Source organism: Oreochromis aureus, linkage group 12, assembly GCF_013358895.1.
Source record: "Oreochromis aureus strain Israel breed Guangdong linkage group 12, ZZ_aureus, whole genome shotgun sequence".
Classification (NCBI taxonomy): Eukaryota; Metazoa; Chordata; class Actinopteri; order Cichliformes; family Cichlidae; genus Oreochromis; species Oreochromis aureus.
Window position 1 is genome coordinate 19,233,003 of NC_052953.1, and position 27,851 is coordinate 19,260,853.

The 27,851-nt window shown below is 40.7% G+C and overlaps 5 protein-coding genes across 12 annotated transcripts in view; 3 read left to right on the forward strand and 2 right to left on the reverse strand.

The window, feature by feature from the left end:
• Positions 1-234: 234 nt before the first annotated feature.
• Positions 235-9,742, forward strand: LOC116332394 (RILP-like protein 1). Of its 2 annotated transcripts, none has more exons than XM_031755344.2 (8): positions 235-736; positions 3,495-3,645; positions 6,134-6,252; positions 6,357-6,632; positions 6,735-6,926; positions 8,433-8,575; positions 8,655-8,759; positions 8,911-9,742. In XM_031755344.2, the coding sequence occupies exons 1-8, from the start codon at positions 446-448 to the stop codon at positions 8,999-9,001; spliced, it is 1,368 nt and encodes a 455-aa protein (XP_031611204.1). In that variant the 5' UTR covers positions 235-445; the 3' UTR covers positions 9,002-9,742. The 2 variants fall into 2 exon arrangements, with proteins under 2 accessions (XP_031611204.1, XP_031611203.1); XM_031755343.2 differs by having other exon boundaries at positions 242-736; positions 6,131-6,252.
• Positions 9,743-11,190: 1,448 nt separating this feature from the next.
• On the forward strand, positions 11,191-13,899 carry rilpl2 (Rab interacting lysosomal protein-like 2). 2 transcript variants are annotated; one of them, XM_031755357.2, is made up of 4 exons: positions 11,191-11,668; positions 11,748-11,899; positions 12,889-13,029; positions 13,422-13,899. In XM_031755357.2, exons 1-4 carry the CDS (start codon positions 11,375-11,377, stop codon positions 13,441-13,443), a joined length of 609 nt encoding a protein of 202 aa, XP_031611217.1. In that variant the 5' UTR covers positions 11,191-11,374; the 3' UTR covers positions 13,444-13,899. The 2 variants fall into 2 exon arrangements, with proteins under 2 accessions (XP_031611217.1, XP_031611218.1); XM_031755358.2 differs by having other exon boundaries at positions 11,751-11,899.
• Positions 13,900-15,390: 1,491 nt separating this feature from the next.
• kmt5ab (lysine methyltransferase 5Ab) lies at positions 15,391-19,887 on the reverse strand. Its single transcript, XM_031755354.2, has 8 exons — positions 19,731-19,887; positions 19,434-19,537; positions 17,971-18,118; positions 17,602-17,797; positions 17,396-17,483; positions 16,650-16,709; positions 16,353-16,543; positions 15,391-15,928 (listed from the first exon to the last, which is right to left on the reverse strand). Exons 1-8 carry the CDS (start codon positions 19,738-19,740, stop codon positions 15,718-15,720), a joined length of 1,008 nt encoding a protein of 335 aa, XP_031611214.1. The 5' UTR covers positions 19,741-19,887; the 3' UTR covers positions 15,391-15,717.
• Positions 19,888-21,263: 1,376 nt separating this feature from the next.
• On the reverse strand, positions 21,264-22,247 carry mtrfr (mitochondrial translation release factor in rescue). Its single transcript, XM_031755363.2, has 2 exons — positions 21,815-22,247; positions 21,264-21,719 (listed from the first exon to the last, which is right to left on the reverse strand). The coding sequence occupies exons 1-2, from the start codon at positions 22,070-22,072 to the stop codon at positions 21,489-21,491; spliced, it is 489 nt and encodes a 162-aa protein (XP_031611223.1). The 5' UTR covers positions 22,073-22,247; the 3' UTR covers positions 21,264-21,488.
• A 3,083-nt stretch (positions 22,248-25,330) lies between these two features.
• LOC116332382 (membrane-associated phosphatidylinositol transfer protein 2) overlaps positions 25,331-27,851 on the forward strand; it is a 43,327-nt gene continuing 40,806 nt past the window's right edge. For 2 of the 6 annotated variants that reach the window (XM_031755319.2, XM_031755318.2), the window contains exon 1: positions 25,333-25,534. The gene's annotated coding sequence lies outside the window, so the exon portion shown is untranslated. Of the gene's footprint in view, positions 25,535-25,679; positions 26,406-27,851 lie in introns of those variants that run through there. The other 4 variants (XM_031755316.2, XM_031755320.2, XM_031755321.2 and 1 more) reach the window with 4 other exon arrangements.

Consider the following 27,851-nt stretch of genomic DNA (forward strand, 5'->3'; position numbering starts at 1 on the left):
GTTTCTCTATTTTTTACTTAGCGTGAGAATAAAAAAAAAAAAGCACTCATATTTTTTTAAACACCCAAAGAACTGCTGTTCATCATAAACGACTCTAAGTATCGTCAACATTATTTTACTTCTAATAGTCACCGGCCCTTTAAAAAAAAATGAAAGGGGGTAGTTACACGTTTTCCCTCGTATTTCTTCATGTCTCTGTTTTACATCTGATAATATGCAAAAATGTCACGTTTTACCGCGGATGAGGACATTTACGACTTTTCGCGGGTATGTGAACGCGGCATCAGAGGCGCAGGAGAAAGTTTTAACTGTCAACAAACTGCGTCTCGCTCAGGCTCCTGTTTGCTTAGGTAAATTCGTCCTTCTGCAAATTAGTCCTCTCGGAGAGTGAGAGGACATGAAAATGTGTAAGAATCCTGCGGTGTAGATAAAGCTGAGCTCAGGCATGGAGAACCGGGCTGTGTCGGTGCTGGACAAACCCGCGGCGGTGCTCACGGTTGTGGATGTGTATGAGATAGCTGCGGTGCTAGGGCAGGAGTTTGAGCGCATGATAGACAAGTTTGGCTGCGACGCTCTTGTCGGATTGGTGCCCCGAGTGGTTCGGGTCTTGGAGCTACTAGAGGCGCTGGTGAGCCGCGGAGCCGCCGGACAGGAGGCCGAGGAGCTGCGGAGGGAGCTTGACAGACTGCGGCAGGAGCGGAGCGACAGACACGAGCAGGAGAGGAAGCACCAGAAGGTCAGTGTCAACCTACCTGCAGAGACCTGTTTCTACTTCCCACCTGTGTGTGTGTGTGTACCTGTTCATGAGGCCTTTTGTCAGGTGACCAGAAGGATATCAACACATTTCATATTTTACAATTCAGCTTTAGTGTGGAAAAACAGAATAAAGTGGAGAAAATACAGCTAAAAATGTTTGGGGATGCCTATTGAAGCTATCATTGATGTATTTTCCTTCAGTCATAGGTTATTGTAGTTAACTAAAAACTAAAACTAGATGTGGAAAAAAAAATTCTAAAATAAAAACTAGAAATACAAAAAAGGAAAAACTAACTGGAACAATTTGTGAACTTGGGAAAACTAAAATAAAATAAGCATAGAGATGAAATATTATTACAGCTTGCCGGATGAGGCTTTGATTTAAGTGTCTGGACTGTGAGTCACTTGCTTTTAAACACTTACATGTACTGATTTTTCCTAAATATAGGCTCTGGCACATGCTCTGCACACAATAAAAATTTAAAAAGACCAAAACAAATTCTGAAACTAATAAAAACTAAAGCTAAATATTTTCAAACAATACAAACTAAACTGATACAAGAAAATCCTCTCTGGAAACTAATGAAAAAATAAAACTATAATAACTATATTCAGGTAGTGACTGAAGCATTTAATGAGTTGCTTTGAGCACTGTTTGTATTATTTCACATTAGATTGCTGCAGTATGATGACCATTTCACATCCATTACATTACTGCTTTATAGCACACTGTCTAATGAATCAAACAACCTCTTATCATGTATAATAACAAGACCAGACTTTTAAGACACATGTTGGTGTATGCTTGAGTGTTTTAAGTACAGATTTTGGGAGCAATAAACCAGATGTGCGGCTGGCCTTATCCAGCACAATATTTCATTTATTTTAGCTGTGGATTAGAGCCATTAGCTGCACAGTTTACACAAATAACTCTCAGATTTACAAGAAATAAGCCCATCTGAGATAATAATTTGTTTTCATGAAAGAAGCGGGTTGAGAAAATTGCTTACATTTTCAGTGACAAGAAAATTAATTTTGTTGCCTTCAGTGTTGCTGCAGGCCAAAGAGGTTTTGTTTTTTGTTCTCTCACTTCTATCATTTCCTGATGCAGGTGCAATCAGTACTGAAATACATAATCATTTTTTAATCAACTCTCCAATGATCAAAAAGCAAATCTGGAAGCACTGCTGAAATGGAGCCCCACGATGCAACCATCAGAGTGTGTGTGTGTGTGTGTGTGTGTGTGTGTGTGTGTGTGTGTGTGTGTAAAACCTGAGTTTTTAAAATGATGAATTCATTTTTTAAGGGGAAAAAAGTTTTCCAAACATACCTGACCCTGTGTGTGAAAGTAAAAACTCTCTCTCCCCCACCCCGTAATTAACTATCATTAACCACATTTTTTGTGGTTACTGATAGTTAAAGCTGAGTTCTATTTCCAGCCACACCCAGGACTGATTACTGTTAGACCTGTTGAATCAGGAAATCACTTAAACAGTCTGTCTGACAAAGTGAAGAAGCAACACGTCATGCCACGATTCAACGAAACAGCTGAGAAAGAAAGTTACTGACGTCTGTCATTCTGGAAACGGTTACACAGCCATTTCTAAGGCTTTGGGACTCCAGTAAAACACAATGAGAGCCATTATACAGAAAATAGAGAAAACTTGGAACAGTGCTGAACCTTTGCAGAAGTGACTGCAAGAGTGCATCAACGACTCATCCAGGAGGTCACAAAAGAACTCAGAACAACATCTACAGAACTCCAGGTCTCACTTACCTCAGTTAAGATCTGAGTTCAAGATTCCAGTAAGAAAGAGACTGGGCAAAAATGGCATCCATGGGAGAGTTCTAAGGCGAAAACCACTCCTGTGCATAAAGAAAACAAAGTCTTGATTCACATTTCCAAAAAATAAATAAATAAATAAATAAATGAATAAATAATAATAACAATAATAATAATAAAAAATAATAATTATAAATATATATAATCTGTGGACTGACAAGACAAAAGCTGAACTTTTTGAAAGGTTTGTGTACAATTACATCTGATGTTAAACTTACACAGCATTTCAATCAAAAATGGTGGTGGTAGTGTGACGGTCTGGGACTGCTGTGATGCTTCACGACGACTTGTGTTAATTAATGGATCCATGAATTCTGCTCTCTACCAGAAAATCGCAATGAAGATGTTGTCTTCATGTAATGTTAAAACTGCTCGATCTAAAACATGGAAAAATAGTACACACACATCTGACCCTGTTACCTTATTTTATGGTCATGTGGCCGCTAGAGTCTATCCCCTCTTTGAACAAATGGCGTGAAACAGCATGGACAGGTGCCCAGCGCCTCTCAGAGCTAACATAAGCACACACTCTAATTTCCACACTGTTTTTTCTCAGCTTCTAGCACTGGATGCACAAAAGCTGTGTTTTCTTGTGATTAGTTACCAGTTACCAGTTCTTGGTCATTTCTATTCAGTCTCAGGATATTTCTGGTGAATCAGGACTAAAATCACAAGCTTTTTCTTATTTCTGCATTTAGCTGCAAATTAGACTTTATTTTGATTCACTGCTTGTGTGGAGCACACAGTGTGATAGGTTTGATCCATCCTCATAAAGTAAGGGATGATCTCTTTTGATAAAAGAAAAAAAATCTAATATGCCTCTTGCTTCCTTTTTCCATATATAGTATTAACGGGTCCAGTACTCCATTTGAAGTTTCCTCCTTTTTGTGCTCAGGAGTTGGAGTTGCTGGAGGATGTGTGGAGAGGAGAAGTCCAGGACCTGCTTTCTCAAATCACTCAGCTTCAGGCAGAGAACAAGAGGCTGCTGGTGAGCCTCTCACTTAAAGAGACACCGGTCACAGAGGAAGACCTGCAGAAACATGAAGGTGAGTTGATTACCAAAAAGCTCTCGGCCAGGGTTTAATACATAAACTTTGAATAAGAAAACAGTTGGTGTGTTACATCTTAGTGGAAAACTCAGGGGATGTAGGCTCGTAGTCATGGTCAAGACGACATGGTAAAGTTCAAATCAAGCATCAGAATAGAGAAGAAAAGTGATCTAAGTGACTCTGAACATGGCATGGTTGTCGCTGCCAGATGGATTGGTGTCAGTATTTCACAAACTGCTGATCTGCTGTGAATTTTTTTCAGGCAACCATTTCTAGGGTTTACAGAGAATTGTTTAAACAGAGAAAATATACAGTGAGCAGTGGGTGAAAATGTCTTGTTGATAACAGAGGTCAGAAGCAAAAAACCACACTGCTTCAGGCTGGGAGAAAGGCAGCAGTAACTCAAATAACAACTGGTTACAACCAAAGTGTGCAGAAGACCATCTCTGAATGCACAACATGAGGAACCTTGAAGCAGGCTACAGCAGCAGAAGACCACACTGGGTGCCACTCCTGTTAGCTAAGAACAGAAAACTGTTTCACAGGCTCCACAACAACAGAAGATTAGAAAAACATTTTCTGGTTGCTTAAACCCCACAGTCTACCCGAGTGCTCTTGCTGACCGTATCCATCTCTTTATGGACAGGTCTTAAAACTCAGATCATCTCAACCAGGTTTCTTGAAGGTCACAGTGAGATCACTGTACTCAAATGGCCTCCACAGTCACCACATCTCAGTGAAACAGAGCACCTTTGGATGTGGTGGAATTGGAGATTCACATCACTGATGTGCAGCTGACACATTTGCAGCAACTGTGTAAAGCTGTCATGTCAATATGAACAATTCAATTCAATTTTATATACAAAGCACCAAATCACAACAATAGTCGTCTCAAGGTGCTTTATATTGTAAGGTAAACCCTACAATAATACATACAGAGAAAAACCCAACAATCATATGACCCCCTATGAGCAAGCACTTTGGTGACAGTGGGAATGAAAAACTCCCTTTTAACAGGAAGAAACCTCCGGCAGAAGCAGCTTCAGGGAGGGGCGGCCATCTGCCGCGACCAGTTGGGGTGAGAGAAGGAAGACAGGATAAAAGACATGCTGTGGAAGAGAGCCAGAGATTAATAACAGGTATGATTCGGTGCAGTGAGGTCTATTACAACAAAAATCTGTTAGTGGTTAGCATTGTTCCTTACAACAAGAAGATCCTGGGTTCGAATCCAGCATCTGACCTTTTCCTCCCCGTGTCTTCGTTGGTTCTTTCTGGGTAGTCTGGCTTCCTCCCACAATCCAAAGACATGCAGTTAGTGGGCTTAGGTTAAATTATGATTCCACATTGTCCATAGGTGTGAATGTGAGTGTGAATGGTTGTCTGTCTCTATGTCTTAGTCCTGCAACAGGTTGGCAACGTGTCCGGGGTGTACCCTGCCTCTCGCCCTAAGGTAGGTAGTATAGGCTCCAGCCCCGAAACCCCCCATGTGACCCTGATTTGAATAAGTGGAAGAGATGTACAAAAAACTAACATCCAACATGAGAAAATCCACTGTACAAACTGGTTAAAACTAAACTGAACTGAAAATAAAACCTCAAATTAAATGTTATTACAAAGAAAATGCAAGACTGAAATAATTCTGCTCTGACTCTTAATTAGATCAGTCTTAGCTGAAAATGTGTTTCATATTCATAACAGTCTGCTGTATGTTACACACAGCCACCCTGTGCATGAGGCTGTGCAGAGAGAAAGCCAGGGGCTTGTGAAGAAGTCTATTTTTGAATCCGACAAAAATATTGCTCTGTGTGGAAATGCTGTTGTACTTACTGTCAGGGCTGCAGCACATGCACTGCTTATAAGCACACAAACAACAGGATATTACATGACGTGACTCCTCCAGCCACTGACACCTTATCTGTCTCAAACAAATACATCCATGGTGCTTTTATTTTCTATTTTCTGAATCTCAAAGCCTAAAAATAACCAGGCTTAGAACAGTTGTGAAAGTTTCTATGTTTTGGGAAAACAACCTATTTTATTTTACTTTAAATTGAAAAGCAAAATATTTTTATACATTTTTTGGACTTTTTCATTTGGTGTATTAATACACCAAATTAAGAAGGTGTACAGAAATACACCTTCTTAAAGCATTGTCCTTTAAGTCCACCATGGAAATTGTGTCATTTAATATTTTTTAGGCATTTGCTGTTTAAAACAAATGACTGTGACACTGGTGTTTAATTGGAGGATTTACAGTACACAGTACATCTGTGACAGACTGAAAAATATTCCTGTGGATTCGTAACTCTTTAAATGTGATTGTAGTTCTGTTCAGTTTCATGCTGGTAAAAGTTTTTAGTGCAAAATCTACCCATGTGCAGAATTTCACTCTGTTTGGTTTTTAAAAAACCTATTCTACTGTACTTATTTGAATGCTTATGTAACCCTTCTGTGAGCATGAATTTATTTATTTGGATTACAGCAGGAATGTCAGAGAAAGAAAAACAAGTGATGAAGAAACTTCAAGACTTGGTGGATAAACAGAGAGATGAAATTCGGGCTAAAGATCATGAGCTGACGGTAAAAAATGAGGATATCGAGGCGGTGAGGATTCATAATACCTGCATCTAAGAATATATGTAATATAAAACAAAAAAACAACAACTTTCTTTTACTAGAATTCATGAAGCAAATTCTCTGAACTTCAGCTCCAGCTGCAGCAGCATCGGCTGATAAGGATGAACCAGGAGCTTCTTTACAGGATAGGAGTGATGGAGGCTCAGGGCAAAACCCTGATTCAGCAGAGGGCTGAGCTGGAGGCTGCAGCCCAGGCACAACACCAGGAAGCGGGGGCTCTGCGGCTGGAGGTCACCAGGCTGAAAAAGGAGCTGCGGGAGCTGGAGCTAGAGAGAGACGTCGCTGAGATAGAAGAGTTGCCTCTGTCAAAATCTGAGATTTCTTCACCTGCATCCCCACTGATGACTGTAAGAAAAAATACCTGATATTTAGCAGATGTTCGAACTATTTGTGGGTGGGTTTTTTGTTTTGTTTTGTGCCTAAGTGGCTTTTATGTGTCACAAATCCAGTCTGCAGCCGCAGCTCACCTTTCTAGCTCCTTCAAACCAAATTCAGTGTGGGTGGAGTGTGGAGGAGATCCAGACTTTCTGGAAAACTGTTTTGAGTGCGACAAGAGTCTTTCCTTTCTCCGAAAGTCAGCAAACGGAGTGAATAACAAGGAAGAGGGAGATGAAGAGGAGAACTCACCAACATTGTTACAGGTAATGTCCATGTACACTTTACTATTTAGCCAGTGCTCCTGTGTTGTGTTATAGCAGAGCTGCTATAAGACTGTTTACACTAAACAGTCGTTATCACCTTGTCATAGTGAGGCACAGCAGTCAGCTGGTACCGTCTTTAATCTCACTACTCACAGATGTATCTGATTTAATCTAATGTAACTTCAGGTCAGTGGTTCTCAAACTGTGGGGTGGGGCCATTGCTGGGGCACAGAGCCACTGCAGGTGGGACATGAAGGACCAGGGTTAAGTCATAGGGTGAAACTAGGAGACCAGATTTTTGGAACTCTAGTGAACCACAGATCCATGGAACCATGATCTGTTCCCTCTATCGGTGCTGGCCTCCAGCTCACACTGAAGTGGTTCAAAGCTGAGAGTGAGGCAGCAAGAGTGAGAGCAGCGGGTCAGGGATGAGATGCTGCCCCTAGTGGTGGAGTTAAAGTATCACGGGGTCTTGTTCATGAGTGAGGGGAGAGTGGAGATCGACAGAAAAATTGGTGCTGCCAGTGTGTTACGGTGAAAAGATCACAAAGCTATCGATTTGATCTTCGTCCCCACCCTCGCCTGTGGTCACACAGCTTTGGGTAGTGATCGAAAGAATGAGATGGTGGATATACGCAGTGGAAATGAGCTTCCTCAGAAGGGTGGCTGGCCTTTCTCAAAGGAAGCCAGCTGAGGTGGTTTGGTATCCAACTAGGATCGATTGTGGGCGAGGTGTTCCAGGCATGTCCTACTGGGAGGAGGCCTCGAGGCAGACCCAGGACAGGCTAGAGAGATTACTTCCCTCATCTGGCTTGGAAATGCCTCGGTATCCCCCGGATGAGCTGGAGAAGATGACTGGGAAGAGGGAGGTCTGGACCTCCCTGCTTAGGCAGATGCCTTTGCAACCTGACCCCAGATAAGCAGCAGAAATGGATGGCTCTGTAGTTTGTTGACGCTACCGTGGGATAATGTGGTGTGCCTTCAAGTGTGTGTAGCCATGCCAAGATACTGGTATTGCCAGAGTTTTAAGGGCGGAGCAAGGTAAAAATAGCTTGTCCACTTTTCGTCACTAGCTACGCCTCATTGGTGCCGAAAATGATCAAGCACTGGATGTTTGCTGGGAGAAGCTGCTGGAAGAAGATTGTTTCACCGTTTAGCTAATCTGCCATAACACCATGACACTCACTGGACTGCTGTTATTGTTAATGCTCATATCACAATGCCAGAGACATTAGACAGCTCAGCGGAGTCAGATTCAGATGAACTTTGTCATGTAGTGTTTCCTTAAGGCAATGAACATCTGTCAGACATGACCTTTTTTTGTTAAATGCACAAGAAAGGCGACTCGTGGTTAAAACTTTGTTTGCTCCCTTTTCTGTTGTATTGTATTCTCATTGTTGGAGAAAACCAGTTTCACTTCAACAGCATAACCAGCCTCCTTCATTTTATAGTATCTGTGTTTTCAAGCTGTGCAGTAGAAAGAATGAATATTTGTTTTGAATGCAGAACGGATCGACCGATGCAGAGCCAGAGGAGGACTCGGACAAGCCTCGCTTCACCCTGCAGGAGCTGCGGGACGTCCTGCAGGAGAAGAATGAACTCAAAGCTCAGGTATTCCTGCTGCAGGAGGAGCTGGCATACTATAAAAGGTACGACCTCCTTCGCAGGCATAAAATTTGACTCAGCGCGGATACAAAAGCTGACGTTGACCTCCTCCTTATCCTTCAGTGATGAGCTGAACACTGAGGAGAACACCAGCTCCATTGTCTCCTCTCCATCTCCTCCTCCGAGCTTACCTGTGGCTGATCAGCGTGAATCAGGAATAAGACGATTGTGAGCAATGAGTTTGTTTGTGATGGTTTTCTTACTCCTGTTATTTGAAATATCAATATTCTGCTCCTATGTAGGATAACATGACCTAATAATACATGACTCACATAGTCTTTACATATGCTGTGTTTTCTCTCTTCTCCTGTCTGGACAGGATCTTCACAGCCATTATGCCAATGGTGGCTGCAGGTTTGATCACGGACGATCCAACGTTGTTGCCAATCAGAAGACTTTCCTTCGTATGACTTTTTTTTTTTTTAACCACACCATCTCAGCACGAGTTTTCTGACCGACACGCCTGGGTTTAATGGCTCCGATCCTCAGTTATTAAAAACTAAACCCATTGTGTGTTTTTACATTTAAAAATGTGGCGATTTAAAGAATTGATGTTTATTTTTATGATACTTCTTGTTTTTATTTTTGCTACTTTGAGCTTTACATAAATTTCAGCAGTTGAAATGTGAGGCAAATGGCCATACCTGGACGTTCTCAGGTGTTTTTATGACCTGTCACGGTCATATTTTATGTCTTTGGAAAGTCACCACCTGTAAGTGCTTTATGCAGATATACCGAGGAAGAGTTTTGATGCTGCACATATCAGAAACGTTATATTAGCATTTAAGCTTCTTATTGCATGGCTTGATCCAAATACATATACACATATCAGAGTATCTGTTGAGCCTATAAACTGAATGTCTTGTTTGGTTCATGTTGTGATCCATCTGATGGCAAAGTAAGCACATGATCATGAAAGTTGAAGTGCCTTTATTCTATGAGCTAATCATGAAGAGAGTGCGCTGCTGCTAATCACTACAGCCTGGCACCAAACATCGTGGTGTACACTGGCAAGTCTTAATGTCCAGGAGAAGTATACTCCATCATTACTGAATACTCTATAAATAATATCATAACTACTGGTATGTGCCAGGATGCACAGGGAAAATAATGTTTGTTTGAAATAAAGTAATAAAGTTTTATTTTTTAAACTTTTGAGTTTTTTTTGGTGTCACTATGAAGCACAGTCGATATTTTGCTCTTTTTTTTTTTAACAATATCTTTATTAATATTGCAAAATCAGCAAGCAAAAAGACAGCAAAACTGGAAAAGGAATAACTAGGGGAAAAAGCTCCTGTTGTTATGCATACCATTTGACCATTAAAAACATACCCAGACACATTAATGCTGAATTAATGATTCACAGGGCAGTGGAAGTGCATTTTATGGGTATCACAAACCCTCATTTGTGGAGAAAAACGTATACAATCACACAGTATTATGACCCTTTTTTGGTATGCAAAGATAACAGTCAATAATTAAAATATATTTTATTAAATGTAAAAATGGCAAAAAAAGAAAAATAATCATAAACTATTTTGCTTCTTTTATTTTACTATGTATAACTATTACAACTGTTAGGCACTGTCCTCACTTCTGTATCATAAAAATACTAAAAGGGCCATTCAACCAAGCCTTCTGCTCAGCCATCTTTAATTTGCATAAACATTTCATGGTCCAAAACGTGACCATTTGTAATGACAGCTGAGATATTTTAGCTTCATATATCAAATAATTAATATAGCAGACCTTCTTTTCCACACATTGAAATCTAAAATTATGTCTGGACATCATTAGTTCAACAACTATTAAAACTAACAGCCTGAAAATTTTACTGGTTTTTCTTATCATAAAAACGAGTCAGAATTAGCCATGCATCAAAATTTTTCAGTTTACTTGGTAGTTAAAATTTAAATTAAAAAAAGGTCAGTAATTCTACAAAGTCCCATAATTGAGCACACATAAATAAAACTTCAAATTGCTAAAGATTTCTGAATGACATACGGTTGAATTACACAATACCATGGTATTTTTATTCAACTTACATGCTAGATTAAGCTACCCCACAAAAGGTACACAAAGACCGGAGATGTACAGTTTCGGGATTCCCTGAAACAACCATCTTCCTAAATATGACCCACGCTGGAGCACAGATATGGGTTAAATTTTACCCGGAACGGCCTTAATGTACAAAAACTTGTACTGAACAAAAGTATAAAATGTAAGAAAATATTTATTTTTTTTTGTTTATTTTGTGTTACTTTAGGAAAAGTCATCAAATTTCAGTGTAAAAGAATGACATTTAGGATATTTTTACCCCAAACCTTTTGTTTTACTGTAGTTAGTCAGCTAACGAGGGCCACTAAAACAAAACACACGAAATCACGTGTTTTCTCACCTGATTTGATTGAGAAAAGTTCAGAGAGACTATATGAAGAGTAATGTCTCACTCACTAACTCCAATATTTTCCGTACAAACCGACGATCTGTGATCTGGCGCATGGCCAGAGCCGAGTGAGCCCTCTTGACTTGTACACGATCTTCTTACTCACCTGTCGCTAGGATACTTTGCCCTCCTCTGCTGTCCGAGGAGTCACGCCATTGGTGCGTGAGTGATGGGGGAAGTGCTGCGTCTCTAAAGTTAGCCACCTTCTCTCTGTACGAGTATTGAGCCGAAGTCGAGAAAGAGGGAGGAAGAGTTGGGTTTAAGGATTTATGAGTGGCATCCGGGGGGGAAAAAGTCGAGTTTATTTCGGTGTTTTAAAGAGTCGTCCCGCTGAGTCATGGAGTTTGGTGAGGAGTCGTCGCCAGCTCGGGCTTTCGAGAAGGACGCTTTCGAGCTCACTGTCGAAGATGTGTACGATATCTCGTACGTAATCGGAAGAGATCTGTTAAAAATCAGCAGCACTGGCGAAGAAGTGTCGGACCTACAGTTTAGGATAGTCCGTGTGTTGGAAATGTTTGAGACTTTGGTCAACAAGTACAACTTGTCTCTGGAGGAGCTGAAAATGGAGCGGGACAACCTCAAGAGTGAGCTGGATAGGATCATCAAGGAGGGCTCCTCCAGGCCTGGCGCGGTGAGTTTGGCGCTCTATTCAGGCTCTTGTCAGATAGAAGTAGACCTTTAAATATGGCTTTTTGTTACTTTAATCACAGCAGACTTCGGGACCGAACCAGTTGGTGGTGGACCTGACAGACCCCAACAGACCCCGCTTCACTATGCAGGAGCTGAAGGAGGTGCTGCAAGAGAGGAACCAGCTGAAGGCTCAGCTCATGGTGGCCCAGGAGGAGCTTCAGCTGTACAAGAGGTAAATGGTGTGAAATGTAAAGTTCACCCTGGCTTCTAAGAGTACATAAAATATTGATAAATCTTTATTTATAGCATAAACATGTAGCTACTGCACCAGCTCAGTGTCAATACACCTGAAGACTGTGCGCTTGTAAAAGAGGATTTAATGACGGGCTGCTGTATAATGCAATGTGAGACTGGCATGAATCTCATATCAGTTTCACCTAGAATTACACTGAGTCCATGGGTAAATGCATACACTGATCAGCCACTTTATTAGGTATAACTTGCTAATGTGCTAGTAGTAGGTAGGTTGGACCACCTTTTGCCTTCAAACCTTTAATTCTTTGTGGCACAGATTCAGCAAGGAGCTGGAAACATTCCTCGATTTTGATCTATGTTTACATGACAGCATCACACAGTTGCTGCAGACTTGTGGGCTGCACATCCGTGTTAATCTCCTGTTCCACCACATCCCAAAGGCTGTTAGATTTGGTGACTGTGATTTGAGCTGAACTCACTATCATGTTCAAGACACCAGTTTGAGATGCTCTGAGCTTTGTGTCATGGTCTGTTATGGAAGTGGCCATCTGAGGATGGGTACACAGTAGTCATAAAGATCAGGTAGATGGTTTCTACAATGCTCAGTTGGTACAAAGAAGCCCAAAGTGTGTCAAGAAAATATCCTCCACGGTGGTGGCATACTGATGCATAAATCTATTTTGCTGCTGCCATGTGATTGGCTGATTAGATATATTTGTTAAAAAGCAGTTGAACAGGTGTACCTAATAAAGTGCTAATGAGTGAATGTGACTAACTATGTAATTATAACATTGAGCGCACAAATATAAGAACCACAATTAGCCAATGAATGCAAAAAGATATATGCATATTATAGAATTTGTTGTCATTTTAAAGCAACAAGATCGACCATGTCTTATAAAATTAAATGTTAGCCTGTCTTATAAAATACTGTTAGTGATCATAAATATCCCCGTTCTCCTGCAGTGGGATTCTGCCACAAGCCGAACCAGCCATGGTGGAGGTGTCTCCATCTCCACCATGGCTGGTGGAGACACCAGCAGTTACAGAGCACAGACCAGCCACGATAAACGACACGAAAGGAGAAAAGACGACCATAGGCAAACTGTGAGTAACAAGCTGGCTCGGTTTACCAACATAAGTATTTACAGACGACTAAAAATAATATAGAGAAAGCGGAAAAAAGGAAGTAAAAGTAGGTCTTGTTTTAAGCCGTGCACCTCAAATGGAAAGGATTCAGAAGAACTCTGAGCAGCAACCACATGATGCTGTAATAAGCTAGCAGGGAGATTGTTCTCACAACCCGTCTCCTGTCTCCTAATGATATACTTGTGACTGGGTGAATTCATGCTGACGCTCAGGATGTTTGTCTGAGCAGACGCAGAGAGAGGCCTCTGCCAAAATGCTTCCGTCAGTAATCACAGCCTCCCGTGATGCAGTGTTGCGTGCTCCGTGTTCACCCGCGCTCCTTCAGCTAACTCTGACCTTTCTGTTTGTAGGTTTTCATTCAGGCGAAAATGAGAAGAAAAGCTTTCACGGGGAACTGACCATGTAGGAGGCAAACGGGATTTGTCGGCACAATTTAACTTCTTTTGTACTTTCACATTTTTCTTTATTTTCTTTTTTAAGAAGAAGTATTTGTCAGTTTTAATAAGCATTATATTTTGTACTAATTTTTAACCTAAGATGTTTTTAGAGTAGACATCTTTAATTCTGTAAAAATAAGATATGGAAAGGAAACTGGAAAGTATTATTTAACAAGTGATGATCATGTTGAATGTTTTCAAAAATCAAATTATTTATAAACTTGAACATCAGCTATTTTTTTTTTTTTTTAAATGAGCCACGATAAGGTCTTTATGTAGGCACATTCCCATCACTCATCTCTCTGTTGTTAATGAAGGTAAAATACCCAATCAAAATCTAAAAATAAATTTGATTGTACTTGTGTTTTGGGTCAAGTTGAAAATTTAAAAAGCTTCTGTTTTATCATATTTTAGCCAGATGCCAAAATTATAATTATTATTATACGCTATTACACAAATTACAGCATCAATTTACAGCCTTTAATCAGCAGATAACAAGACTTTGTTCTTACTGAAGTCCTCTTGTTGACTTCTGTATTTAAATGTGTTTTGTGTGAAGAAGGGAAGGCCGGACAAAAAGGTAACCCACTCTCATATTTTACTGAACTGCCTTTAGCTTTGATGGCAGTTCATCATGCATTGATGGCAAAACCTGGTCATTCAGTATATTTAGATTAGTCACCAACACCACATCGTAACACTGCTCCCACAGGCTCGTACTGTAGGCTTGACGGCTACATCACATCATCCCCTCTCTTCTTATCCTATGATGCCCATCACTCTGGAACGGAGAAAATCTGCACTCCTCAGACCACATGACCTTTTTTCATTGCTGCAGGGTCCCATCTTCTTGCTCCCTAACAAATGAAGCCCTTTTCCCCAATTAGCCTCACTGATAAGTGGCTTTCTTAACGCTACACACTTGTTTAACCCAATCCCAAGTTCTGGCTGCATGTATGGAAATGTTCCTACTTTCACACTTCAAGCCTCGGCAGATAAGTTTTAAAGAAATTTTGTAGCAATTTTTTTTTAAAATCTCCTAACTGCACTAAAGAATGTGTGGACATATAACATGGAGGGACCTGGTCTGCAATATATTATTTGCAGTTCAGTATCTGCTGGGGCCTATTGCTGGATACAAGCCCCTCTAGATGGGCTTTTATTTGTTTGTGCCCTCCTCTCCTCTGACCTTGACATCAATCTCAGTACGCTATTTTGATGGATGCTTCAATTGCTAAAATGAATGTGGGAACATGGCAATTAAAAAGGAGGGAGGAGGCACAGATGTAGTTTTTACTATACAAGTATTAATAAAGATGACTGTGTAATTACACTTTCATCCTTTTACTATTTAAGATTTTAATAAAAATGCATCAAACTGGACCATGTTGTGAGTTTGGGCTATAACGTAACAATTCATAATGTAGCGTCATGTTGCAATTTCAACAGAAGGTCTCATGAAGAAGAAACGCTGCTGTAGTAAGTGAAAGAAATCTGCCAACATGACTCATTGGGCTTAAAATGAAAGACGTAAATGTGTACAAATCACCAAAATCCATAATTTAATTACTTTTGTGTGCTGTGAATGGCCAGGGCTGTAAAACCTGTGAAAATGCAGTTAAAAGTTTAGATTTTTTTCAAAATGTTAAAAAAAAAAAAAAAAAAAAAAAAAAAGAGCCATCCAATGGGCCACATTGGAGTCTTTGCCAGGCCAATTCAGGCTCCTGGCCTTATGTTTGACACCCCCTTACGTACAATATTCCCTTGTTCCAGCCTGCCAGGTATCAAAAGGCAAATTCCATCTTCCATCGCTGTAGGATAGTAGACGTGTCCCTTATTTAATCTATATGTCCTCACGTGTCATGCACCACCAATCATGCCATGGCAGGAATCAAGTCCGCTTTATTGCTCATTTTACAGCACATGTAATAATTTACAAAAGCTAGAATGACAATTACTAAAGGAAACCCCGTTCACAGTGCAACCCTCCTTCTCAAAGAAAATGACTGCTACATTTAGTAAAGATATAAAATCCTGATAAAAGTTTTACAAAAATATACTTCACCAGCTGAAGTTTTAGCATCTATACAAAATAAAACATTTCAAGTCTCAAGTATCGCATCTTTTTCCATAAAGAAACTGGACAGCAGACGGGACAAATTCATATTTAGGAGAGAAAAAAAAAAAAAAAAAAAAAAAGGTCAAGGTCTCAGTGTTTGAGCCATGGGTGAGCAAGGATTGAGGCTTTACTCCGATCGCCATAGTCATAAAGCAGCTCCTCGCCTGCATCGATGTCTTTGGAGGCGACCAAGATCAGGTGAGGCGTTCCATCGATGGGGTGAAGCCTTGTCTGGCAGTTTCCAGTTTTACTGTGGTTGATCAGCCTACCGAGCCGACTCGTTTCCTTTGTGGCGTCAACGCTGTGATACATAGATACAGATATGACTGTCACAACACAAGACAGGTGTCCATACTAAAAATCACAGCTATTAAACTTTTGTTTTTAATTCTAGGAGATGTCTTTCGCATAATAAATGTCAGCTAGAATAGAGTTTTATAAGAGTGCTTTTTGTATTAAAGAAATATTTACTCATCTTAAAGAACAGACATGTTTTTATGATTCTAAAAAACATGTACAGCTAGAATTTGTGAATTTCCAGGAAGACAAAAATGATACAGAAAGTATTAAAAAAATAGCCATAGGGTGAATATATATATATATATAGGTCTATGGTGAGATGCCAACACTGAATAAACTGATGACTAAAGATTAATCTCACACACTTTGAAAGTTTGTGTGCACGGGTGTGAGACCTCTTGCAGAGCGATGCCATTTGGACTTACCAGTAAGTTTTGGATTGATACTGGAAGTAGTACATGTAACAGCCTGTTTGAGGATCCTCAGCGTACTGGGCCTCTCTGATTTTTGCTTCAGCTAGGTCCAGCAGGTCTCCGTGATACTCCACGACAAAATCTCCCCTTTTGAAACCACTCACAGCAAATACCCCTCTCCCCTTGCCGTCTATGTTTTTGACCTGTTCACAGTGAAAATGTACACTGGATTAGCAAATGTTGCTTAACCAACACTCAGGGATTGTGTCTGCATGCAGAGTTTTGAAATGGCACAAACGTAAACATTACCTGCATTCCTTCTTCAATGCCATTCTTTATCAGGTCATCGAGGTGCTTGTGTTGTTCAATCTATTAACAGTGATTAGATCATTTAGTTTAGTTTTTTTTTTTTTTTTTTTTTTTTTGTTAAGAGAACATCAAGACAACTTTATATACAGCACTGTGCAAAAGTCTTGAACCACCCCTCATTTTTGTTTTAATAGTTGCCCCTCCCTTAAGAAAGGCTCGACAGCCACTCCACAGAGACCATTTCCGATGAGGCTTCAGTGATTTTAAGGGACAGATGTATATCTCAAGTCCTGTGTCAGGTCTTCAGACCTGCCGTCGGTAGTTGTTTTTTATTTTATTTTTGTCCTGTACTTGTGTAGTTTCCTCATTTCTTTTAAAAGGGATACCATGATGAAATGTGTCAGGATTTTAGCTAATAAAAAAAATATTATTGCCCATTTAATACCATTGCCAGCCTAAATGCTTGTCACACTGTTTTCTTTACCATTTTTCATAGATTCAATTAATTTATTAGTTTCTTTATGGTTTTTTTTTTTAGCAGGCCGCTAGTAACAAAGTGCCTAAAGATACAATTTTAATTGTTTTTTTGGCCAACTGTGTACACACAACTCATGGTTCATCCCTTGAGTTAGGTGTCTCTTATGCTTTAATGAGTCATAGGTCAGCGTTTAGTGGCTTTCAAAAAAAAAAAAAAAAAAAGTATGAAGGCCTTTCAGAAATCTGGAAAGGTATTAGTCAATACAGACCTTTAACTCTGCATTTGTTTTTCTGTTACTGCGCCTGATGGGAAAGTAGTCCGTGACCTTTCTGTTTTGAAGAGCTTTACTCTCCATCCTGAAAAGAAGAGACATCAGAGTAATAAGTGATTATGATTGTGCAACTGAATGTGAAAGAGCCCGTGCCTCCCCCCCGTATTTTTAATGAGACTGGCACGTTGGCCACATGTACTCACTTTTTTGCTCCCAGCTTGTGTCCATTTCTGCCCCGAGACTTGGATTTTGGGACATTGCCATCTGTTGCAGACCTGACGTCAGTATGCGAGGTGGAGCTTGGTTGCTCAGAGGCCTTTTCTCTTGTTTCATCACTGTGACAAGCCATTTCAGCCTTCTGCACTTTGGATACCTCAGCTTTAATTTTATTGGGTGAGCCTTAAACACAGAAGAAACAAAAACACCACAAATATTTAAGAAGTATAGGTCAGTGAGCGCTACTACTACTAGTAGGCTGGAAAGTTGTGTAGCTCACATGAATCTGCTGATGAAACAGCAACTAAAAGGACAACAGTGAAATAACAGAATAAGTGCTTAATTTAAGAATTTACCTTTTTTCAGTCTTGGCATATCTGGCTTAGTTGAATCCAAATCATTTCCTTCCTGAATGAGCGTGCTTGAGCTGTCACTCAGAGGGGACCTGGGCTTGCTTGGAGTCCATAGACTTGGGAGAACTGTCTGCACGTTACCTTTACAACCCTACAAAAATCATTATAAACATGGGTCATAAAAAGAAAGCTGTATGAGAGTGATCTGATGCAATAAACAAAGTGTAGCATTTCATCACTGTTCAGAAATTTGTCTAAATCTAGAGACATGTTGCACATTTAGCACTGTGCTTTCCAGCACCTTTGAGAACAGAAAACAGATTTTATCCAACCGAGTCCAAAAAACATCAAACCATGAACAAATTGCTAAAACTGCATGGCTTGGTCTGGCAACTCTAACAAAGACTATGTCCATAATCAGCTGTTTCTCACTCATTCAATACTTTATAACACATATAAAAGGGAACACTAAACTAAGATTTTCTGACATAACTTATTAAAACCATTTTGACATTCTGCATTTGTCGGGGGTGGGGGGGTGATTAGCTTCTTTGTACTTTAACAGTCATGATGAACACTGAAATGTTTTTAACTGCAATTTTCAAATAGTTTCAGTTTTATTTGCAGGAAAATCTGCTCACAATTTAACCGATTCAAAGATCCCGTTTAAATAAAGTACAGGAATGTGGAGTCATCAGCCCTGAAGAGCGAATGTGGAGATGGGTTATGCAGCAATCTAAAGTAAATTAGGAGCATACATTCCTGACCCATACAGTGTGCAAACTGTAAAAAAGATGAGGCATTAATATTTTTCTGCCATTTGCAAGCCACAAGTCTAAATTTCAAATTGCTCAAATTCAATGTTCAAGTTTTTCTCCCTCTACTTGTGTGTCAAGCTGAGTTTCTCTCACGAGAATTCACTAACATGGTCAGTGAATCCTGGTACTACTGTTGGTCATTCACTCAGCCACAGAGAAGGACTAAGTTATAACATACAAATAGCTGAACTGAAACCAGGTGTCCACTGCGGCCGGGCTCTGGGTAAGGACATGAAGGACCTTGCAGTGTGGGTTCGTTTCTAGAGGGAATGTCAAACTTATTTTACATCCACTAGCTAGATAAAGCCCACTTTGATTAGATATTTTGTAACTATCAACCCAGTTACTTTGGTGTAGCATGAATACCAAGAAGGGAGGTGTTTATCAGTAAAGCTACAGCTGTAAAACCTATAAAATTAAAGTTAAAAGTCCAAAATGTATGTCTTCTTTTAACCTGTCCAGTTGGGCCGTACTGAAATATCTGCCGGGCAGCTTCTGGTCTCCGGGCCCTTATGTTTGAAACCCCTAGTTCACAGCATGAACCGGAGGATTTACCCCTTGCAAGAGTAACACTAACTCTCAATTGGTTTACCAGAAAATGTAAGCTTCCTGCTTTGGAGATGCATAAGCTGAGGAGAGCCTTGTTACCTTGTTATTTGCTGGCTTGTTTTCCTTTGTCTCCGTCAGTGAGGTTACTGTATCTTCTGCAGAGTCCTCTGGCTTTTTGTCGGCTCTCAGCACATTTTTCTTCCCTGCATAAACATAGAAATGACTACATTCAAGCTCTTCTCTCTAACAATTCATTGACATATACGACAAAAAAAGCACTACCGCTGAGTTCTATTTGTGAACAGCCACGTGCATTTTAACAAACCTAGTCCCTTTTTTGCGCTAACTAGCATTTAGCAGTCAGCTACTACACAAACAGCAACACGTCTCAGTTACCTTTTGCCATGTCAGTACACAAATAAAAATCCACAGAGGACGTGGGAGCTGTTAAATGCAGTCCTGTGTCTTCTGGTTCCTCCCTGTACTCAGTTCACTGCAACGACAACTACAAATATCAGACCGCATCACTCCGGAGAGAGCGTGGAGGATTTAAAAATACTACTGCGCTTCTCATTGGCTCTTTAGTACAGACGGGAGGGGCTTGGGTTTGAAAACAGCTCTGTGATTGGCCCCAGCTGACTGCTCTGAGTGTTATCGGTCTCTCTGCAAAAGTTTTTCCCAGTGGCATTAAAATAAGAGTTAATGATAATTATTTTAATAGCAACACAAAACAATCTGTTTTGCCTGTTTACCTGTAAAGAGCTTATAAATCCAAAAAGTAATATTAACGGAATATAACATCTCAAAGTTGAGAATAAAAGACAATAACTTAGAGCTAGAGATCATGATTTTTACTTAGGTATGGCTAGAATTGAGCACAGACCCATATTTGCTTTTTAAATAAAATTTTCTAAATAAAACATCCTATTAATGTAGAGAAAGAGATTTTTACTGACATCTAGTGGCAAAAGGATGTAAGAGGTACTGTTAAAAATTATGCAGACACACTGGTGTGAGTATTGTAAAAAAAAAACTGCTGATCGGCTGGGATTTTCCCACACAACCATCTTTAGTGTTTTCAGATAATGGTCTGAATGAGTAAAGATATCCAGTGAGCGGCAGTTCTCTGGGTTAAAATGCCTTGTTGATTATAGAAGTCAGAGGAGGCCAGACTGCTTTGAGCTGATAGGAAGGTAACAGTAACTCCAATAACCACTTGTTATGGTATTTCCTTGGCATACTTTATGCCCCTTGGTACCAACTGAGTATTGCTGCTGAGCATCCCTTTATGACCACAGAGCACCCATTTTCTGATTGATAACACACCATGTCATAAAGCCAAAAGCATCTTAAACTGCTTGAATTCACTGTACTCAAATTGCCTCCACAGTCACCAGATCTCAATTCAATAGAGCCCCTTTGGGATGTGATTGAACAGGACATTTATATCATGGATATTCAGCCTACAAACTGTGCGATGCTATCATGCCGGTATGGACCAAAGTCCCAGAGGAATGTTTCTGACACCATCCTGAATCTATGTGAAAAGAATTTAGGTAGCTCTGGAGGCAAAAGGGATCTAAGTGGGTACCAGCAAGGTACTTAAAGTGTCCATCAACTGTAATTCATTTCAATGCAATTTTTCAGCATCCTATAATCAGTATAAATAGAAGCAAACGTTTTTTTATGTTCATTTGCAATAGGTCCACTTATATATTACTGTGTTCTGGTGACACCTTTAGGTTTCAACATGAATACATCCATAGATCGACTCGTCTCTTTTTAAGCTTTTTCTTGTGAAATTCAAATATGCTGAATGCTCCATGGCTTCCAAAATTTTTGCCATCCTACTTCAATCTAAAGGTAAACGAAGCAGACCCCCTATTTAACTCAAGTTTAGACTCACACAAATAAACAGCCAATCACACATCAGTGATTTTTAACTTTATTTTAATCCTTATATGACACACTGATACTGTGCCTGTCTGAAGCTAAACAAATAAAATCTTGTTATCAGAGCTGACAGCACTTCTTCAGACTGAGGCTTTACAGACACAACGTGCAGGATCATTCAAGTATCTCTGACCTCACCGACACACACACACACACACACACACACACACACACACACACACACACACACACACACACCACTCATACAGTGTCATTTCCGGGCTTGGAGTCTGCAGCCAGCGCTTCTTTGAAGAGTCTCTTTCTCTCCAGGTTCTCGTTGGCCTTCCTCCTCTTTTCTTGCTTCCTGAGCACAGACTCCTTCTTCTTCGTCACAACTTCACTGAGCTCTCCTTTGTACGCAACGTCGAGTTTCTCCCTCATAATCTCTCGGGCACGTTTTCGATTTATGTCCACAGATCTGGTCTGGTGGCACTGGAGAGGAGATTAAAAGACAACAAATAATATCAAAGGTATTCCAGATGTACTGGACACCATTACACGATTAACTATTGGTGAACAAAAAGCACCTTCACCACGATCCCAGTGGGGATGTGCTTGAGCACCACGCAGTTGCTGGTTTTGTTGGTCGCCTGTCCTCCGGGTCCAGATCCTCTCACAAACTGCTCTTCGAGCTCATCCTCGACCAGGACAGGAAGGTCTATCAGGTCCTTTTTACCGGCTGCCAACACAAACCTGAATCCAGTGGGAGGGGGTCTAAGCAGCAGAGAGCCTCTCCATGTGAGCCGCATGCGCACAAAGCTGGTGATCGGTACAAACACGGACATCACATCACAACACACCAGACCCTAACAGAGAGACAGTTTTCATTTCTCTAATCCAGAAAAAAACAGGTGTCACAGGATCACTCTTTTAGAGTCACGATGAGCCTTTGTTTATGTTCCGGTTTGTCTTCTTTACTTCCGTCGTTGTGCTTTTCTTCGTGGCCTGAATAGTGGGTATGTTGACTCTACAGCGCCACCACGTATCACTTAGCCATACTGGTGTACTTGAATAAGCGGTTACTCTATTTTTCCAATTATTATCATTATTACTTTTCAACTTTAAGCTTTGATAGTGTTGATGGAGAAGTTTAGAGAAGGTCAGAAGGAGCTGGACCGTGTCTTTGTGGATATAGAGAAGGCACATGAAAGGGCGCCAGGAGAGAAACTGTGGTACTGTCAGGAGTGGGAGACAAGTATGTGAGGGTGGTGCAGGACAAGGGTGATCGGATGTCCCACTTTACGCCGGACTGGACAGCATTTTTATCCTTTGTCCTTCTGTCCCACATTCTGATTGGTTCTGCAGGGCATACACTTTTCTAAAGTCTGACTTTTACTTCAGTGTATAAAAAGGGAAGGGCTTTTGTTTTGTTTTGTTTTCTATAGTCCAAAGAAGGTTAGATTTATCATGCCCTACTCCTCAGGGAAAGTTACAAGTCACCAAAAAGTCACAAACTTTGCAGATTTGATTGAATATGATGGGGAAAAAACACAAAGAAAAGAAAGGGGGCGGGGGGACAAGGTAGGATAATATGCATACATCCAAGCTGGAACCCAAAAAGTGTTACGAAACAGAAAAGCAGTCAAATAAAAGAAAATACAAGCATATATAAAGACTATTGCATAAGGTGACAGCCAAAGTTTGACCCAAATTGGGTCATGTAACAGGACAATGACCCAAAGCAGCGCAAATCTACAAAAGAATAGTTAAAGAACAAAAGCTAAGTCTGATTTAAATGCTGTGTTGGGACTTTAAGAGAGCTGCATATATAAATGAGTGCCACATTCCTCAATGAAAGACACTGTGCTCTGTAGTGAGATTAGGGAGCAGGTAAAGCAATATTGTAAAAAAGTGTGGGCTGAAATTCCTCCACAACATTGTGAGAGACCAATAAAGTGACACAGAAAATGAGTACTTCAAGTTATTGCTGCTAAAGGTGGTTCTCCAAACTGCTGAATCAAGAGGCGTGTTTAGTTTTTCCATAGCAGACTGCATAATTTTGCTTTTTTTGCAGCTGTGCCAACTGTAAATGCTTTCACATCTCACGTCTATGTTTGTTATGTAAAAAATGTTATACTGCTGTAGTTCCTACTACAGCAGGAACTATAATAAAAGCTTTTATTGTGATGTGATTGTCATTAGGTTCACAAGCATGCAAAGTAACTGTAAGCTGTCACATAAAATGATGATATCTGATGTATAAATACAACACAGTGTCTTCAGATGGGATCACACCTGCCGTCATGCCAACACGATGGCAGGTGGGGACCGTGTTTTGTCATGATGACACGCTCAAACCCAAACAGACTTCCAAAGGTACAAAGCAAAACAGGCATATTGAGGCTGGTGATATCCCATCATATGATAGTCTCGTATGTTTTTTAATTTTATGGAGTATAGCAGAGGTAATTTAGAGCCACACTGTCACTATTTCCACTGTTGTAAAATTACACTTACAGCTGACATAAGTGGTTATAAATAAAAAAACAAAACAAAACAAAGGTGACTACAGGGATTCAAACAGTGCAGCTATAAGTCAGGTCTACAGGAAATATGTTTCATAATGAGGCCATAAGTTTTGGTTAGATGTTGAGTAATGTGGACTGCTTTTTACATATTGAAAAGCAAAAGTTGAAATAATCACCACTTTATTCCATAATGCAGCAGGTCTGTTGCCATTATTGACCTCAAATTGTGAAGTTTACTTTTTGTTTTGCAATGTTTTACACAATACATATATACTTCATTTAAAAACTTCCATGTTATTATGTTTTTCACTCCTCAGTGTCCAGGCAAAACTTGTGGAAGAGATTCATTAGGTTGTCATTTCTGTAGTAATAACACAAAGACATAATAAAGTCATTAAATAGTTAAAAAAAAAAAAAGACTGCAAAACAGTTTCAACCAATTTTCCAAATGGATTGTTAAATGGACTGCGATGTAATGCTTCCTGTTCAGTCCCTTAACAATGACTATAATTACTAAAGCAGGAAACTATGTGGGTCACAGGGAAAAGACAATGTCTCCAATGACCTGTGATGGCAGTTCTCTTATATACTAAGTGTGGGGACATTGAATTTCGAACATCTATTAATCTATCTATCGTTTTTCTTTGGACGTTTGCTGCATCTAATTTAAGGAATAAACCAGCATTGTGTTTACAAATTAACAAACAACCTCAAAAAGAATCCGTTTTAAATTGTATCTTTAAGCCCTTTGTTACAAGCAACCTGTTGCAAAAATATCTCATTTGTATAAACCTGGATCTATAATCTAAAAAAACTGCCACATCTCAGCATGGTGTGCAGTGTGCCCTTAAAAAAATTGAGGAAACTGAACAATTGGAGGGCAGAAATATCTGCAGTGGAGCAGAAAGTCATGTCCTTAAAAAAAACAGGAGCAAAGACCTGAGACCCGAGAGATCTATCTGACCCTTCAGTTGATCCATTTACCTTTCACTGAAGCTCCACCAGTAATGGTCTCAGTGGACGTGCGGCTGTCAATAAGCTATTCTTAAGGAAGGAAACAGGGAGAAACGGCTGAGGTATGACTTATTACACAAGAACTGGACTGGAAATGAGTGGCAACAGGTCTTATGGAGTGAAAACTCTGTTTTTCCCTTATGTACTGCAATTCCATGTATATTTATGTGTGTATCAATAAATCACTGCATCTATTCCTCATTTTTCCTTCTAAAATATATATAAGAGTGGTTCAAGGGAACAAAATCTGATAAACTGTTAAATCTAATCAGTCACCTGCTTGGAATGGCACCAGTTTTATAACAGAGCTTTTTAAAAATAAAAAGAGATTATTTTAAACATGTCATTTCAACTCATTATTCATAATTCCAGTTTTTGTAGAATACAAACAGAGCTGAGTAAGTGTTTCAGAAATGTGTGAGTCAGTGGGTATCAGTATGTTTCACCGTGAGGGCATTAACCTTTGTAACTTCACATCCTTTACTGCTTATGTCTGCGGAAATACGTAACCACCGGTTAGACCAGTTTCGAGCGTGTACCCTGCGGCCAGCAGATGGCGCGCTACCTCACAAACCCCGCTCCGCCTGTAGTCAAGCTAACGGATGGCAAGACAAACACCGGAAGTCCAGAGACGAAACCTTCAAAAAGCTGACATAATGGCGTTAGTGGTCCCGTTCATTATTGGTTTCCTCCGAATAACACGCCGGTTAAGGCCTGAATTGGTGCGAGGCTGAGCCACGGGGGTGTGGGGACAGCTGAAACCCGGTGAGTATTTGGATATATGTCATGAAATTGTCGCTTAGCAAACGAAAGGCTTTACATTACTTAGCTCTGCTGTCGCAATTTTCAAGAAACCGAATACGCAGCCAGGCTGGCTTTTATTTCGAAAGTGGTGCGGGGAAGCCCGCCGAGCTTTGTGTTGTACTTGGCAGCAGTTTGTGTCGTGCTTGAAGGGACTGAAGTCTCGCCGCGGCTCAGACTTGAGGAATGATAACTTACGATGGCGAGAGCTCTTCTTCTTCTTCCCGGTTCTCTGGACGGAGGCAGCAGCCGCTGAGCTCACCTCACCTCACAGGCGATTTATCCTCCTCAGCACCGGACGAGCCCAGCCGCCAACTCCTGGGAGGGCAGCTCGGATATTCAAGGACATTTTAACGTTATCATAGCTACTTTAGCCGTTTTTTATTTTTATTTTTTTATGTGTATGTTTTTTTTTAGTCGATTGAGGAAATCCAGCGCGTGCTTCTCCGGCGCAGCGATGTGGACAGATTTAGTAAACACTGACTGATCTCCTGTAACACGCTCAGGGGGCTGATGATGCTTCTCTGCGTGTCATCTTTACGTGTCGTACCCGCGCCCCCTTCCTCCTCTGCTGAAGGGCCACACAAGACAGCGACGTAAAGGAAATTAGTGTCCGACTTTCGATACGTCTCTGTCGGTTATGGCATCGTTTCCAGATCTCGTCAAGTGCTGAAGGAAACCCCGCGTTGCTGGAGAAAGTAGCTACCCGCCAAACCCTTCCTCATCCCCCCCTCTCCTGGAGAAAGGCTGATAAACTTTGCATTGCTGGAAGGTGTTGGGGAGAGGGGGGGGGAGGAACTGCCAAAGGTGCGTCGCTGCTGTGCATCAGGTTCAGGTATGTGATGAGCCGCTGAGAGCCATCAATTTGTCATTACCGTGCTGCCATGTTGCTAGGTAACTAACTAACGGTGGGTTTACTCCAGTTCAGATTTGATCATCTTCTCCCGGAGATGCAACGTCACGTTAAGCACGTCTTATTTTACAAGGTGCTCCTACACCCAGCATGTTTAGATTAAGTTTGCATCTCTGTTCGGGGCTCTGGAGAGGAGCACCATGTTTTTCTGCTGCACACAGGCATGCTCGTTGAAGCTGATGAAATGTGCCCCTGTCTGTACCGACTGTCGGCTGTGATGATCCTGTCACACACACTGCGTGTATTTTGGTAACATGCATACACTAATTTGCCTCTTAAGATGCACACTTATTTTTCTGAGACACTTTCCAGTGACAGCCAGCCAGGTGGGAGGATTTATGTAACCTCCTGCTGCACATTAGAGCATGTTTGATTATTATTATTATTATTATTGTTATTACCTCCCACAAAGCAAGTTAACAGCAAAATGAAGGAGAATGCCAGACTTCTTTACTTATCTAAAAGCCTACATGCATACAAGCTGTCTTTTAAAAAAATAATTGATTAATTAATTTTTTAGTGCATACCCAGGCCTATTTTTGTTTCAGTATGACCTTATGAGTTTCAGCATCAAGAGTCACTTGACTCAGCTGGGCCTGGGTGAGTCATGGAGGCAGAGCTGACTTTGGAGGCTGTGGCGTCTGTTGTCCAGATGATGGCTGTGCTGTGAGGGGCAGGAGCCACTTTCACTGTGAACCTCTGTTTTACTCCCAACATTGCACCATGTCTTTAAGGTTTGAGGGTTTTATTTCCAATGCATTTCTGCTAATGGCAGGGGCAAGGCCTGCACTTGGGGTGTTTCAGCAAAGCAAAACATTCAGGAGACACCCACTGTGATGGCTTGTTTCTCAGCCAGTGTGCTCTGAAACAGGGTGGAGGCTTTTTTCTTTTCTTTTTTTTTCCTTGACATGTTAAAACCTGCACCCCGCTCCTTCAAGCCCCAAAATTTGTGTAACACGCTCAGCCCAAGCTGCTCTGTAATTTTAAACCTTTCTTTGGCTGTCTCATTTTTGGGTGTCTCATTCAAGTACAATGAAAGCAGCAGAAATCTGAGCGGTACGTCCACTGCAGGTGCAGCTGAAAAAGATTACAGGCATTCTGTGGGTTTTAGCACGCAATTCTGATCTAGGTCCCTTGTGGTTGAAACTTTTTAGAAAGACATCTGTTTGTTAATCTGAAACTAGCGTTGCATTTTTGATGTGGATTGTTACAGCTGCCACTCATTAGTGTCATGAGGCCCAATTGTCAGTCACTGAAGTACTTTTCTAATGATTAAAAGCGACGTGTCTGACGTGCAGTCCCTCGATTACAACACAAGCATCATTTACGGCCGAGAAATCAAATCTCGCTCATGCAACTGCATGTCAC